Raw genomic sequence first — 14,575 nt, 5'->3', positions numbered from 1 at the left:
GCTACGTTGCTCAGTATTTAATTTTTATGCGGATCGATTATTATTACTTATAAATAATTAATCGAAACAAAGAAAAATAATTACATATTATCATTATTAGTAAGCGGTAATTTACAATTGTTAAATGTATTTATTATATAAAGATATTTTTTTAAATCAGTATTAAATTGCGTCTATTCTTAAATATGTTTTCTTGATATGGGTAAAGCAAGTGTTCATTAAGTGCAAATTAAGTGGCGTTCTTTGGCGCATAGACAATTATATTTACATATTATACCATATATTATATAACGGAAAATAAACCTTCATTTCTTTGATTTAATGATTTATGTTTAGAACCATCAACAGAACCACACAATTTGCAAGTTTCTTTTTCGACAATTCCTAAGTCCATTTAGTCTATTAATGTAACAGTTAACACCACAAGTAGAGGATATAACATTCAGTAGGACATTCTTTTTGAAGTTTGACACACCTGGTTAAGCGCGGCCACGCGATGCAAAAATACAAAAAAGTGTAAATTCTGAAATTTGATACTTAAGTTTGACGCTGTTAGTAATGTATTGGAACGTGTAAATAATAAATTAACATTTACCGGCGCAGGATGAGATGATTAGACAAAATAAACTAAAGCAAATTAAACATTAGCCTAAAATAAAAAAAAAATAGTGCTAGCCACCTGGGTTGGCCTATATATCGTTTCGTAGCGGATAAGGCTCTGCTGTTGCCGCATCCCCCATAAGGCGATTGTTGGTGGCGCCTTGGGATTTTAGTGGGTTTGCACAATAGCGATTCCGACATAACCCTTTCGCACCAAGCAGGCGCGCCGCGGTAGGGTATGCGCAATGCATTTTACCAAGTAAAAAATTATATATATATATATATCTGATTCGTGACCTTATTTCGTGTCTGTGATCTTTTTCTAATAGTAGATTGCCTTCTGTGTTTGAGAGTCGCACATATATTTGCTGTAAACAAGTATTTCTAGTAGTAGTATATATTTTATTAAAAGCAAGCCGAGAACGAAAAAATGAGATTATATTTTGTAAATTTTCATTGACCCATCAACAATAAGGTATAGATAAGAGTTGCCTGCAAGCCACAAGACCAGTGTTTTGCAACTTGGGAACTATGCCATACAGCGGGACAATTTAATTCGTAATAATAATTTTTATATTTTGAAAATTTACTTACTGTTTTTCGTTAAGAATTTTCTAGTAATTTCTTGCTAAAACCTGTCATTCAAGTGCCTTAAGTGAACTAATCAATTTTGAAATACAAAATTTCGTATGTAACACGGAGGGGACATAAGAATTATAGAAAGGCCAAAGCATGGCACGATAAAGGGTGAGAAAGACTGCACAAGACAAACACTGCTTTAAAGACTAAATAAAAAAACATTAAATTCATTCCGTCTACTTTTAGTTAACAAACATTTCCAATTCACTATGTTTTCAACTGTTTAATATATTCTGTAGCGATAGGCACTTAGAAACTTAGCGGTTTAGAGTTTGCGAAGATTGTTACTTGGTAAAGGCCTTTTACGTGATGTTACTCGGAATACGAGAGACAAGAGAAAAGTTTTTATATAAAGTACTGACAAATACCAACAAACTAAAGTAATCTATCAGAATGGCTTAGGTTTGTCATGAACGTATAGAAATAATTAAAATTAACAACTTAATGAATTATTTTTTATAGAACGGGCAGGACCGCCCGTGGATACTCACAATTCCAGAAACTCGCGAATGCGTTGCCGGCTTTTTAAGTGTATGAATTTATAAATAAATAAATATGAATAACAGCTTGTCTCTCTTATTTCGTGTATTATTGTACATTGTACATTTTTCGCGTTCGGGAGATCATTTCATATTATGTAAGATTGATCGTTCAGCGGTCTGTGACTTAGACTTCTAAAATTAGATAACCATATGCGAGGTAACAATAACTCACACATTTTGTAATAACACTAAATAAACATGACGCACTAGGTTTAACTTGATAAAGTTTGATAATACATTCGCTATGTTTATGATACTGAACTATCGCTTCTTAGCATTTATCTTAACTGATTTGTTATTGTGCAATTTTGTGTAATATACATAAACAAAAAATAATGTAAATAATTCTCGACTGTACTTGAACTCAACATAGATTTTAATGAAACATAAATTTCATTAAAATCTATCCAGTCGTTTAAGAGGAGTTCAGTGACAAACACACGTACAGTAGAATTAAAACTTTATTCATGACAGACATATGGTTGTGACAAAATTGATCTAACGCTATTCCACTGGGAGAGTCTGTAAGTAAATTACAAGTATTCCGTGGTACATGCTAGTATCTGTGTCTAAACGTGCGCTGTATCTGTGTTAGTTTTCCGAACTTCATTATAGAGTCGTATATACTAGTACTACAAATTTAGTTTAAAATACATATAAATATAAATTTACTTTAAGGGCCTGTTTCACAATGTCCGGATAAGTTCCAAATAAGCTATTTATTACTTATTCGTAGGATAAATAGTATTTTTGCGTTTCACGACTGTCGGATAGCGCTATACGTCATGAAATTCGAAGTATCTTATTTGGAACTTTTATCTTTCGAATAATTTATGTGTTGCATAGCTATTTGACACTTTATCCATACATTGTGAAACAGGCCCTAAATCTCTACTGCAGATACATTACCAGCTTTCCACATCGTATACCTAACTTTCGTATGAGGTGATGTGAGATTGCTCTAAAATTCTCGTGATTCATGTGCATTGTGCACTTTTCCTTTTTCATATTGTCTCCCTTTTAGTTTAGTTTTTTGTTCTTATTTAAGTTTTCTCTTAATAACTTATACATTATTTATAGTGATTTCCTTCCATTTCATTTAAATATGTCAATTGTTTTATGTTTTTTTTTCAATGAAGTATTAATAAATAAATAAATATAGTTTGCTTTTGGAGAGTTACCTTAGTAAAAAAATATAATAATTTTATCCACTATGAAGAGGCTTGCCTACGATTTATAATTGGACCACTGATACTTTGACGTAAGAGACTTAATGATTCTACATGGCATACGTCAATATGTATCGATTTCTCCGAATTGCTTCAAATATAACTATGTATCTATACTGAGCTGTTTCATATCCCCCCATTACCGCGTGCTTTTCGAAATGTTCCATATTGTCTCCAAACGCGTATTTTCAAAGTACAAAAGCAAATATTTTGCATCACCTAGAACTCACACACACTTATACACCCACACATAGCACATACCCATAACCTCGAAAATTAGTTCATTGACTTCTTTAGTTCATAATGTATCGTGTTATTAGTTTTGGTTATATTTTTAATTAAATAATTGGTAATATTTTATTTAAAAGGTGGAAGATTTATAAACTGTTAAATAAAGTAACAATAATAAAGTTATTATTTGGTTAATATTTTTCCTTCCGCTATAAAACTCGCTCTAAAATTAAATAATCAATGAACTCACACTCATATCATTCTGATTTACGCAAGCGCAGTACACCCGTGAACTAGGTTAGGAGTGCACGTGTCGACTTCATTTAACCTTAAACTTATAAAAATGTTACCAATTAATCTAAACCAAGTTAATAGTGACGAATTTAAACAGTTTATTGATTCATTTGACCATGTTTTTTCGGATTGTGATGGTATGTTGTGTCTTTAGTTTATGGTTTGCTAATTGATGTTCAAATTTACAAGGATATGTATATTTATTTTTAGTTTTAATAACGTTAAAGTTCTTATAGAGAATTTGGTGTTAATGTCGCGTTTTTTTAGTTGTTATAAACGTCCATATTTGCGTGGAAACTCAGTACAGGTATCAATAAAATTTATCACTATCAAAATTGATCACTTGTTTATTTATTTATTTATTCACACTTCGTTGCTAGAAAGAAACACAAGTTTTGTTATTTCTACAAACTTACAAATATTACATCATATCGAGACTATCATATTGTATATGTTCACAACCTAGGTAAATTATTTCACAGTCAAACTGTCAATGAAAACCCCTGCGAGTTGCGAATAATTAAAAAATAGGCCGCGCAAAGATTGCATATTTTAGTCATTACAATAATTATTAGTATAGTACTAATAACGGCGTTTAAGAACAAGTTGGTTGCTAAAAAGTAAAAACCAATGTTATTTGTCGTACCGCTGTCATTCCCGTACATCAAAAGGTCAATGGATTCTGACATATTATGTCATAGTTCGCGCCATGTCGCGATTCTGCATATTATCCGAAGATTATATACATACTTATAATCTTCGCTTATTTTCACGCGAGTTTTATATTATGATTAAGATACTATATACTATTAATCCAAACTGTTAATACTGTCTGATTCCCGACTCAAACCCAAAGACCCAGGAATCAAAAAGTGGCAGACTATGTGAAGATTCTTTTGAACTTGCGGGCGAGGTGACTCAGGAATAATTTGGCGTAATTGCGTAGATTCACTTCTATGACTCGCTCTTTCCAATGACTATGAGGAAAAATGATAGGCAATAAATGTTCGCATTTTACATTTGGCCTTATTAGTGCCGAATTTTTTATCGTAATGATGTTATTTTTATATAGAAAATGGTAATTAACTATAGCAACAATTACTAAAAGTAATTATTAAAGTCCTTGATGCCGTGTATTGTCTGTTGACTTAAAGAATTCTTCAGCGTGTATAAATATAATTTCATTATTTACATTGAGTTGTGTAATGCTTTACATCAGTCGAAATATCGACGTCTATTTGACAGATAACAATTTGATATTGATTGAGCATATTGAGATAATATGTTATATTTTTTTTCTTAGTACCTATTCTATACCACGCTATATAATAATTAAAAACTTTATACTTATACTGGCCGACCACAACACGCAGTTATAAGCTACCGTCCCAGAGAAAGATATATATGTGTACCAATAATAATCTATATGTATTTATATTATTATATCCTCTTTGTTTCTATAATGAATAATATATTTTGAACAAGTATCATATTATATTATAGTATATATTATGTAATTATTAATCATATGATTAATTATTACATAATATATGCTAATGCATGCACATGGAAAAAATATTGCTATTGAATATATCCTTCAATTTAAATTCCAATCATAAGTGGTAATTTCAATATCTATAAATTTTAAATAATAAATAAATAAAAAATAATCATAAATCAATATGGACCGCTCTACGGGTCAAGGCCTCCTCCATTTTTATAATCTATATGTATACTCGTACTAATAGTATAAAGATGAAAAAACACAGCCTGTAATTATTTCCAAAAATATTTTCAAAACAAATGTCTGTATGAAGACGGGACAGGCTAGTAATAAAACCACTTGTTTCAGGAGTAATATGGAATAAGGACCCTATACCAGGATCCGGAGATTTCTTTGATTTAATGAAAAAGTTCGGCAAAACTGTAAATTTTGTCTCAAATAACAGTTTACGAAGTAAAGAAAACTATGAGAAACAGTTTCAAAGCGCTGGTATAGAAAATGGATTTGTAAGTGTAATTTATTTTAAGCAAGTCAAGTGACTTGTACACATTAAAAAATAATAATTCGGCCGATCGTTAAATGCTTGCTTTTTTTTTTCAAAATAAATTTTGAATAAACATAATTTAATTTAATTTTTTAATATTAAATTTAAAACAATATTTGAATATTTAAATTTCATATTTGCTTTAAAATATGTGTTATTTGATGGTTTGCTTTTTTAAAGGAGTACCAAGAGTATTTTATGCCGGCTTTTTCTCTCGGCCTATACCCTCTGTTTTCTTTGCCGATGATTAGGGATACCTACAGGTTCAAATTTAATGACGTGGAATATGTGATACCTGTCTATCTTATGTTCCCTACTAAACGCATTTTATTTTTATTGTAAATGCAAAGTATCAGTAGTATATTACCCAGTGTACCACACCAACATAGCCTTTCTAAAACTCTTATCTCTTTCTAAAGCCCCCTCCAATACATAATTTTTAATAAGCATAATAAATTTATTTGATCGTATAAGAAAATAAAGTGATAGGACGAAATCGCTAGGAAATTGTTAACGAAACACGGTAAGTACATGTTGGTATAACCTATCTTGTTGTTCCCAAACTAATTTCCTCCATCTCCTTAAACTGCCAATTGCGAGCCTTTCATGTTAAGATTACATGAAAACAATTTATGTACTCAGTGCTTATTATATAAGATTGTATCAATGGCCACCGAACCGTTCTTTGTGGCAATAAAATTCGTCTACAAAGTTTCTAGGAAAATTTATGTTAAAATGTTTCCAAAAATATTTATATAGTTTTTCTATATCCGTGGGAGCGTGTGATTCACATACATGATGTTCTAGATTCTATCAACTGTTGTGCACCATTGGACTCTTCTTTCTATGTGCTCACTTAATATACGCTCCTTCAGCGGAGAATACCGAGCGAGAGGAAACAGGCATGCCTCACTCAAAAAGTCGACGGCTGGTTAAGAAGACTGGCTGACGTTCACTACATATGCATATTAGAAATAACAAATGATCACCAAATCGATTTCAAAACCGGACGTTATAACCAACAGATACAGGCCCGCTGGTTTTGTTTAATGTCGTAGACTATGGCTAGACGTGACGCACTAGAGGAAAACAATGTACGCTCAGATTCTGCAATACATTTGTATGGAAATAGTGCGTCACAAGAATAAAAACGTTTTAAAAAGATTTAAATGGCCTAGATCATAATAAAAAAGGTCTCAGATGTCTGCATCTGTATCGTGATCATTGTTTTTTTATAATAAGCATGTAGGTGATGTTTAGTTGACACACGCCGTCTATTTGCAGTTTCTATCTAAAATAAATATTGGTGTAGAGTCGGTGTTTGAATCTACAAATTCAGGAATAGAGGATACTTATGTAGAACAAAACACAATGCTAACCCTCAATAATATATACTTTTTTACATGTAACATACACTGTTTTTAAGAAGTGTAAACCAGCCAATACCATAAACACTTCTTCAAGTGTAACACTGAATTGTATCGGGCAGGAGTTCTCATCTGCTGTTAAGTGATTCCGCCACCTATGGACACTCTATGCTCGTAAGTGCATTACCGGCATTTTAAGTATTGGACCCTGAGGTGAATTAGTCCAGAAATACTTAACTGGGCAGCTGGGCAGCTGCATAGCTGCTCTACATCATATGATTGAGCGTCATTAATAAAATAAACAATTCATTTGTAAAATCCCACCATATTTTTGGTCAATTTCAATTAATCTTCGTATTTAAAATATGTAATATTAGACAGTTTGTATTGCACGATGTAGAAAAATTCATATAAACGATATAAATGTATTTGATAAATATAAATGAATATAATAAACCAGATTTATTACATTATTAAGATTCATTCGAAAACATTATTGTTGGCAATATTAATTTTCGAATACGATACGAGTAGCTGATTGGCAATTTCTTACGAACTCTTTGTACGAAATGTACAAAGGAATCCTTTCAAACATTGATTATATCTTATTTATAACAATAGCGGATATTAATAAGCCGTATATTCTGGCAAATATGGGCTTTGTTAGCGTAATGAAAATCTTAAGTAACTGTTATAGTATTAATTCAGCTATTGTGGCATTATTCGTATTGATTTTCTCTCTGTGAAAGTTCAAATTTTGAAAGATTAATTTGAGTGTATTATTATTTTATCCCTAGTTCGAATGGGCTATGCACAGGTATATACTTTTATAAATTATTTTTTGTAGATTATTTAGAAAAAACAAAAAAGTAAAAGTTATGTTATTACTAGACAATACTAAACACAACACTTCTCGTAAAATCAGCATCAATATTGAAAAATGATGTAATTTCAAATCGTACTCAATAAATTAAACATTTAACATTCTGGAAATTCTTATAGTGCCATCAACTTGCAAAGGTTTCCGATCTTCATGGCTAGATAATTTTGGATGCCGCGCTTCTAAACAATGACTTGGTGCTTTGACCAAACGTGGGCATGTGTCTGAGGCCAGGTCTTCTACCTACCACTGGAAGTAGCTTGTATATATTTTGGTTACATAAAACGTGCCACTTTGCCGTGCCACGTTTTATGTAACTCAAATATATACAAGCTACTTCCAGTGGCACGTTTTATGTAACCAAAATATATACAAGCTACTTCCAGTGGCAGGTAGTAGTCCTGGCCTCAGACACATGCCCACGTTTAGTCAAAGCACCAAGTCATTGTTTAGAAGCGCGGCATCCAAAACTAAACTTAAACGCAATCTAAAATTAAACGCTTTTAGTTTTTGTACATAGTCTCTCGTCAGCGTAACATCGCCCAATGCGAGTGCCAAGCTGTAAATTTAGGCGCTTGTCACAAAATTCTTTTATTAGTTTTGAAAACACGTTACTCGCTCACATTTTTTCTAGGTTTATGTCCATTCTTGAGGGACCATAAGGGCCCAATTATTTTGGCAGGGCTCTTCATCAACCCCAAATACTCAATGGTCATATGGTTAGGGACTCGTGACCGCACTGCATGAGTGCGTTTCGATTTTGATTTAATTGATTCTAAGATTTTTTATTTTTATTTTTTTGATAATTTTTGATCTATAAGAATCAATCCTTGAAACAGGAGCTAACTTGACCAACATCTTATCACCAAGTGGTCGCTTTGCTATTCTACCAGTATAAAATATTAATACATCATTCATATATATTTTAAACTTGCATTTGGTTTCAGGAAAACCTCACAGTACCCTCAACAGCGATAGCGGAATATTTAAAATCAGTTAATTTCAAAAAAGCCGTGTATTGTGTGTCATGCCCGGAAACAATCTCAGTTTTGACATCACATGGCTTTAAATGTAAAGCGGGGGTAAGATATTTAATAACTTGTAAGTAGTACGTCCCGGCGTCGCTATATTGCAATGACGTAATCGGTTTAGTAATTTTCCTTAATTTATTTAAAACTTCTGTTTCTAACATTAGCATAGATAATTCGTCATGGGTTTTCCTTCCTATTAAATGATAATAACGGATATATATCCTTGTAATTAATATTAATAATAATACTATACATATATATTTTATAACTTACGTGTCAGCAACTAAAATAGGGAAGAAAATGTTTATATCTCCTGGGCCTTCAACCTTGAGAGAATTCTTGTCTCAAGTAGCTCTATATTGAAGCTCTATATTTTGTAATTACTCATTAAAGCACACAAGATAACTTAAAATTACTATGCATTTTTATTACACACGATTTATCAAAGCTTGCTAAATTCGTGGACAAAAACGTCGCATATATGGTTTATTTAATTTGCCAGTATTTATAACAAAGACTTTGAAATTATTGACTATTAAATAGTCGATAAATAATTTGTAGATCAATGAAAATGATAGTATAATAACAATAGGCATTGCTCTGATATGTATATTTATATACAATCAAAATTAAATGTCTTTTCTAGCCGGAGCAGATTTCGGATTACTATGGCGATTTCGTTCAATACATCGACGATGACGAAGATATAGGTGCAGTTGTCTTTGATAGTGACTTCAAAGTGAACCTGCCAAAACTGTACAAAGCTATCACTTACCTGCAGAAGTCTGACGTTATCTTCCTGAGCGGTGCCACGGACAAATACGTACCTTTGAAGCCTGATCGATTAACGTTAGGTACATATATTTAATGTATTCAATAGCCCACTAAGTTTTTGGTCATACAAATAAAATATATTTAAACCCCAATATATTCGAGAGGCTAAGGCTATTCAAGTGTTATGTAAGCAGATTTACTGTAATGTATCCCTCCTCAATAATAGTACATAAACGTATTAGTTTCTTGTAGGAATCCTTGAAACTGCATTTCGTTTTCATGCATAGACAATTTGTGGGTAATATGTGTAAAAAAGTAAATAATTACTGTTGACGTAATCTCCATATAAGAAAATCAAATACCCCTACCTCCTATAGTACACACTTAGTACTAGAACGGCATCTAACAATCATGTTCAAATAAAAAAAATACAAACATCCATCGTAAAATTTTAATTATAACTAGACTCTTATAGCGGTCTTAAAATAACGAATGCCTGGAGTATCGAGGAATTTAAGCAATTATACAAAATTTTTTATTACAAACCAGTAAATTAAAATAGCAATAATACTGACACATGAATATCAGCGAGGCTCTGTTTTATGTAATTTAAATTTATGCTATTTAAATTACATAAAACATATAACATAACGTAATTTTAGGGTGAAAACAACTACGTCACTTAAATTTGTCATTTCGATGAAATACGAAATATAATAAGAGTGCCATAACATAACAATAACATTTATTACCAACAAGATACACACAAAATAACAATAATCAAATAAAAAATAACGAGAGATAAAAAATTTTTTCTTTTAACGAACAAGATTCGTTGTGTGTGTGTGCTGTAGTTGGTGTGTGTGTGTGGGTATTGGAATAATTTCTAATCGGCTCGTTCCTTTTCTAATTTTAAAAACTGGGAATCAAAATTAATAATACTTGTTCTATCCTCAAAATATTTTTGTTACAGGTACAGGCATTTTTACACAAATAGTATGTGAAGAGTCGAAACGTTCGCCAATACAGTTAGGCAAACCGGGGCGGGAGTTCGGCGAATTCGCAATGAAACGAGCGAATGTCAGCGATCCCAGTCGAGTACTTTTTATTGGAGATATGTGAGTGATATACGATGTGAATATTTGGCCGTTGTTAGCCGAATGTGTGATGAATTGATGGTTTAAGAAAAACATTTGTTACAGTTCAAAATCTATGTAATGGTTGAAACATATATCCAAACATTTTGTCAAAATATGAGGGTAAATTGAGAGCGCTTTGATACATTTTTATTTTGAAAAAAGATGCTATGGGAAAAAAGTCTGATTTTAATGAGTTTAACTTACTTAAAGAAAACACTTTTTTAACGGATTGAAGCTATCTATTATTATAAACTTATAATTATTTTATTTCTGTTTGTATTTGTCTTCGGTCACCGTGACCACGCACGATGTAAAGCACGCGAAAGGTCGGGAAAAATAATATAAAATTGTGTCGAATAATTACAAGTTTATACATAGCTTCAGTCCGTAAAAAAAGTTCTTTCTTTAAATGTGTATAAAGTTATGTTAATAAAAGACAATACTATGAGTTTAACTTACTGTTATGTTCATAGCATTATAGAGTATCTCCAGTATCCATATTAAGTGTAAACATTCAGACAAAATTAATTAACGCAGCAGCAATATTTGTACAAAAATGTATGTTCCAAATAAATATAATTTAACTTTTTAATATTAATAGATACGATCATGATATTTTTTATAATATTTTATTTTGCAAAAATTCTGAAAACAAATTCAGTACATCACTAGTGTTGTACGACTTTGTTCCTCGATTCAAACGTCATATTGTTTTCAGGATTGAACAAGATATTGGCCTTGGCAAGAACGTGGGCTTCAAAACACTACTGGTTTTGACACATAGAACAAAAGAAGAAATGCAGTCACATACTATTAAGCCAGATTTTTTTGCGGATTCATTGGGAAGTTTGATACCTCAACTTAAAAAGGCTTTAAATTAAACTGAAAAGATTTATCTATATTATAGAAATTTCTACGCTTACACGATAAATGCTTCATTGACACTGTTTTTTCAATGGTTGAATAAATGTTATTCTAAACACATTTAAAATCTTAATTTACACCCAAAAAAACCATTTGGTCGAATAACAATTTTTGCATAGAACTAAACCCCGATATCTCCTCTCAGTTTTGGGGCAAAGTGATGGGGAAATTTCGATAATGTTAATGGATAAAAAACCACTTTGATTCACTCACTCGCTAACATATCAAAAGATCGAATTCAACTTTAACAGAGCTTGAGTGATTTTTTAAATAAATAAGAAAGAAAAGATTTTATTATTGTTATAATTTATTTTCGTAATTTGTTTGTTTTCGTTAACAAATAAACAATAGTTTTTCCGAATTATATGAAGACAAACTTCGTCGCCTGGTTGTAAAAATCTATTTTAAAAATGAAAATGATTTTTCGACCTCTGCAACTGACGAAACTGTAATATTGTGTGTTGTTGTCTATGCAGATTTTCTTTTTTTTTTCTTTTTCTATTTTTTATCGACTAATTTGTGTGAATCAACATCACTATTTTAACTTACCCCTAAACTGAGCGTTATTAGTTATTAATTTTCCCAGTAGCTTAGTCTACCCTAGTGTTCCCCGTGGGGGGGGAATCAGGGGGAATTTGATTGTTAATGGGGGCTATTCAAAGATTTATTAAAATTTCTTGGAATTTGAATTTCACTCTTTCATTATGTTTTGACTTACTGTGTATTGTTAACAACTTCTTAGTATTTTTTTCTTCTTAAAAATTATGATTTTTAAATATCCATTAGCACACAAAAGGCAACGCAATATATATTAAAACATGGTAAATAAATTTCCGAATCGAGACTTATTATTATTATTATTTTCTTTATCACCTCAATTGTCTATACCAGTATACGTTTTTTCCCTTGATAAACTATGTATTTAATAATAATAAAGAAATAAAAAAATATTGCGTAACTAAAATTACTAAACAGACTTGGAGATTTTAACGGAAACTTAATTAATATAATAAAAGAATGTATAGTGCAATTACTTTAGAAAAAATCCATAATCAAACACAGGGGTGTCTTAACTGGGATTAAATATCAATTATATTCAATTTCTACACGCCTCAACCGAAGATTGTGCACAGGTGGCTTTTGCGGCAGTTTCATATTGCCTTTATTAGTTAATCAGGCGCCTAAATTTGAGACTCGAATTACGAAATCTCATTTGTTTCAACGCAATCAAAGCTACGTTTATTTCTTGCTCTCTTCGCTCGCGCTGGATAACATGTTAGACGTATGTTTCAGGTTCAATTACTCGTAAATATATTTTGCTGGTAGCCCTAAGATTGTATGGTTTTGGTATTTAAACATTACCATATTAGAAAGAATACGAAAAAAAAATTGTGTTGATTTTATGTAAGCACGGTAAAAGTTAAACTTTTTTTCACATTATAGACATTGAACTAAAATTTTTTGGAATAATATTCCATTCAGGGTAAAAAATCGCTTTATCAATCTTAATTTTATACTTGGAAAATTGGAATGATAATAGGACTAATAAAAGTAGACTTAGGCCCTGTTTCACAATGTCCGGATAAGTTCCAAATAAGCTATTTGTTACTTATTGGTATGATAAATAGTATTTTTGCGTTTCACGACTGTCAGATAGCACTATACGTCATGAAATTCGAAGTATCTTATTAGAAACTTTTATCTTTCGAATAATTTATGTGTTGCATAGCTATTTGGCACTTTATCCATACATTGTGAAACAAGCCCTAAGTCTCCAACTAATATTTTTATTGAATTCTGTGTCTTAGAGAGTACAACATACATTATACTTTTACAATTATTTAGATTATATACACATATTAGAATAGCGTGGAGCACTGGCAATAATAGTCTAAACGCAACACGGTCAGCTGCTGCGAACTATGTGCGCTGCCATATTGGCCTTGGCTGCTAGGACGAGCGCCTTTCAGTTTATCCCTACGGCCGACCGTCACGCGACATGCGCCACACAGACCTAAAAGTTTAAAACGATGTAATAAAAGTTTCACTTTAAAAACTAAGAAATTGTTTTAAATTCTTTAAAATTAAGTCGTTTATTAGAATTACTTAAGCAGTCAGAAAGTTTTCTAGCTTATTTAATGTACGTGTAACGAAATAGATTGGTGGTTTGCTCGTTTTATTTTTCCCCTTAAATCTTACGACAGTACTTTCAAATAAAAAAGTTAAGTATAAAATTTTTCATCTAAGGTACTTTAGTTACTTTTATAGTGCTATTAAAAAATCAACTCTGTATAGACGAGGAAATTTCTAAAACAATCATTAATTTGAACAAAGGGCCGTTCATTTGTTTTCGACTAAGCTTATTACAATTCCGTTTATTAATACTTGTAGAGTATTAAACTTTATTGTTCGTATCATAAAAGATAATGCTCTGAACATTTATAAATTTTATTACCTTTGAAGTAATACAATGATGCTTTAGCTATCTTATCAGTTGTAGTGGCTTATTATAGGGCCACCTTAAAAATCATTAAAATTTGTTAAACTTTGTGGTAAGTTATTTTATATGTTATTTAAAACCATACTCAGAAAAGATTAATGTATAGGAAAATTTGTGTAGAAAAAGTACTTTTTTATGGAACTGGGGCAAACGGGCAGGAGGCTCACTCATACAGCCGCCCATGGACACTCGATGTCAGGAAGCTCGGGAGTCCGTTGCTGGCTTTTTAAGAATTCTATAATTTATAATATTTTGTTAAATTTGCCTACGTATGCTATAAATAAATAAATTTAACCTTCGATTAATCATTGATGTTTCTTTTATCTTCAACTATACAAAATTCTTGTCATTAAATTCAAATACAATTACACTCGTTT

The 14,575-nt window shown here is 31.3% G+C and overlaps 1 protein-coding gene across 1 annotated transcript; it reads left to right on the top strand.

Annotated features, from left to right (window-relative positions):
* The first annotated feature begins 3,505 nt into the window (after nucleotides 1-3,505).
* Nucleotides 3,506-11,758, top strand: LOC111001556 (phosphoglycolate phosphatase 1A, chloroplastic). The gene is made up of 6 exons (XM_022271485.2): nucleotides 3,506-3,672; nucleotides 5,388-5,545; nucleotides 8,778-8,912; nucleotides 9,508-9,715; nucleotides 10,609-10,753; nucleotides 11,493-11,758. The coding sequence occupies exons 1-6, from the start codon at nucleotides 3,585-3,587 to the stop codon at nucleotides 11,653-11,655; spliced, it is 897 nt and encodes a 298-aa protein (XP_022127177.2). The 5' UTR covers nucleotides 3,506-3,584; the 3' UTR covers nucleotides 11,656-11,758.
* Nucleotides 11,759-14,575: the final 2,817 nt, after the last annotated feature.

This window comes from Pieris rapae, chromosome 9, assembly GCF_905147795.1.
Source record: "Pieris rapae chromosome 9, ilPieRapa1.1, whole genome shotgun sequence".
Taxonomy (NCBI): Eukaryota; Metazoa; Arthropoda; class Insecta; order Lepidoptera; family Pieridae; genus Pieris; species Pieris rapae.
The sequence above is the reverse complement of the archived record's forward strand: the minus strand, read 5'-3'. Positions and strand labels throughout refer to the sequence as shown.

Bases quoted from the DNA above. Each gene is read 5' to 3' on its own strand.
- LOC111001556 (XM_022271485.2), top strand. From the start codon at position 3,585: ATGTTACCAATTAATCTAAACCAAGTTAATAGTGACGAATTTAAACAG. The intron at 8,913-9,507 runs GTAAGATATTTA...TGTCTTTTCTAG, and splicing joins GCTTTAAATGTAAAGCGGGG to CCGGAGCAGATTTCGGATTA. The intron at 10,754-11,492 runs GTGAGTGATATA...TATTGTTTTCAG, and splicing joins GTACTTTTTATTGGAGATAT to GATTGAACAAGATATTGGCC.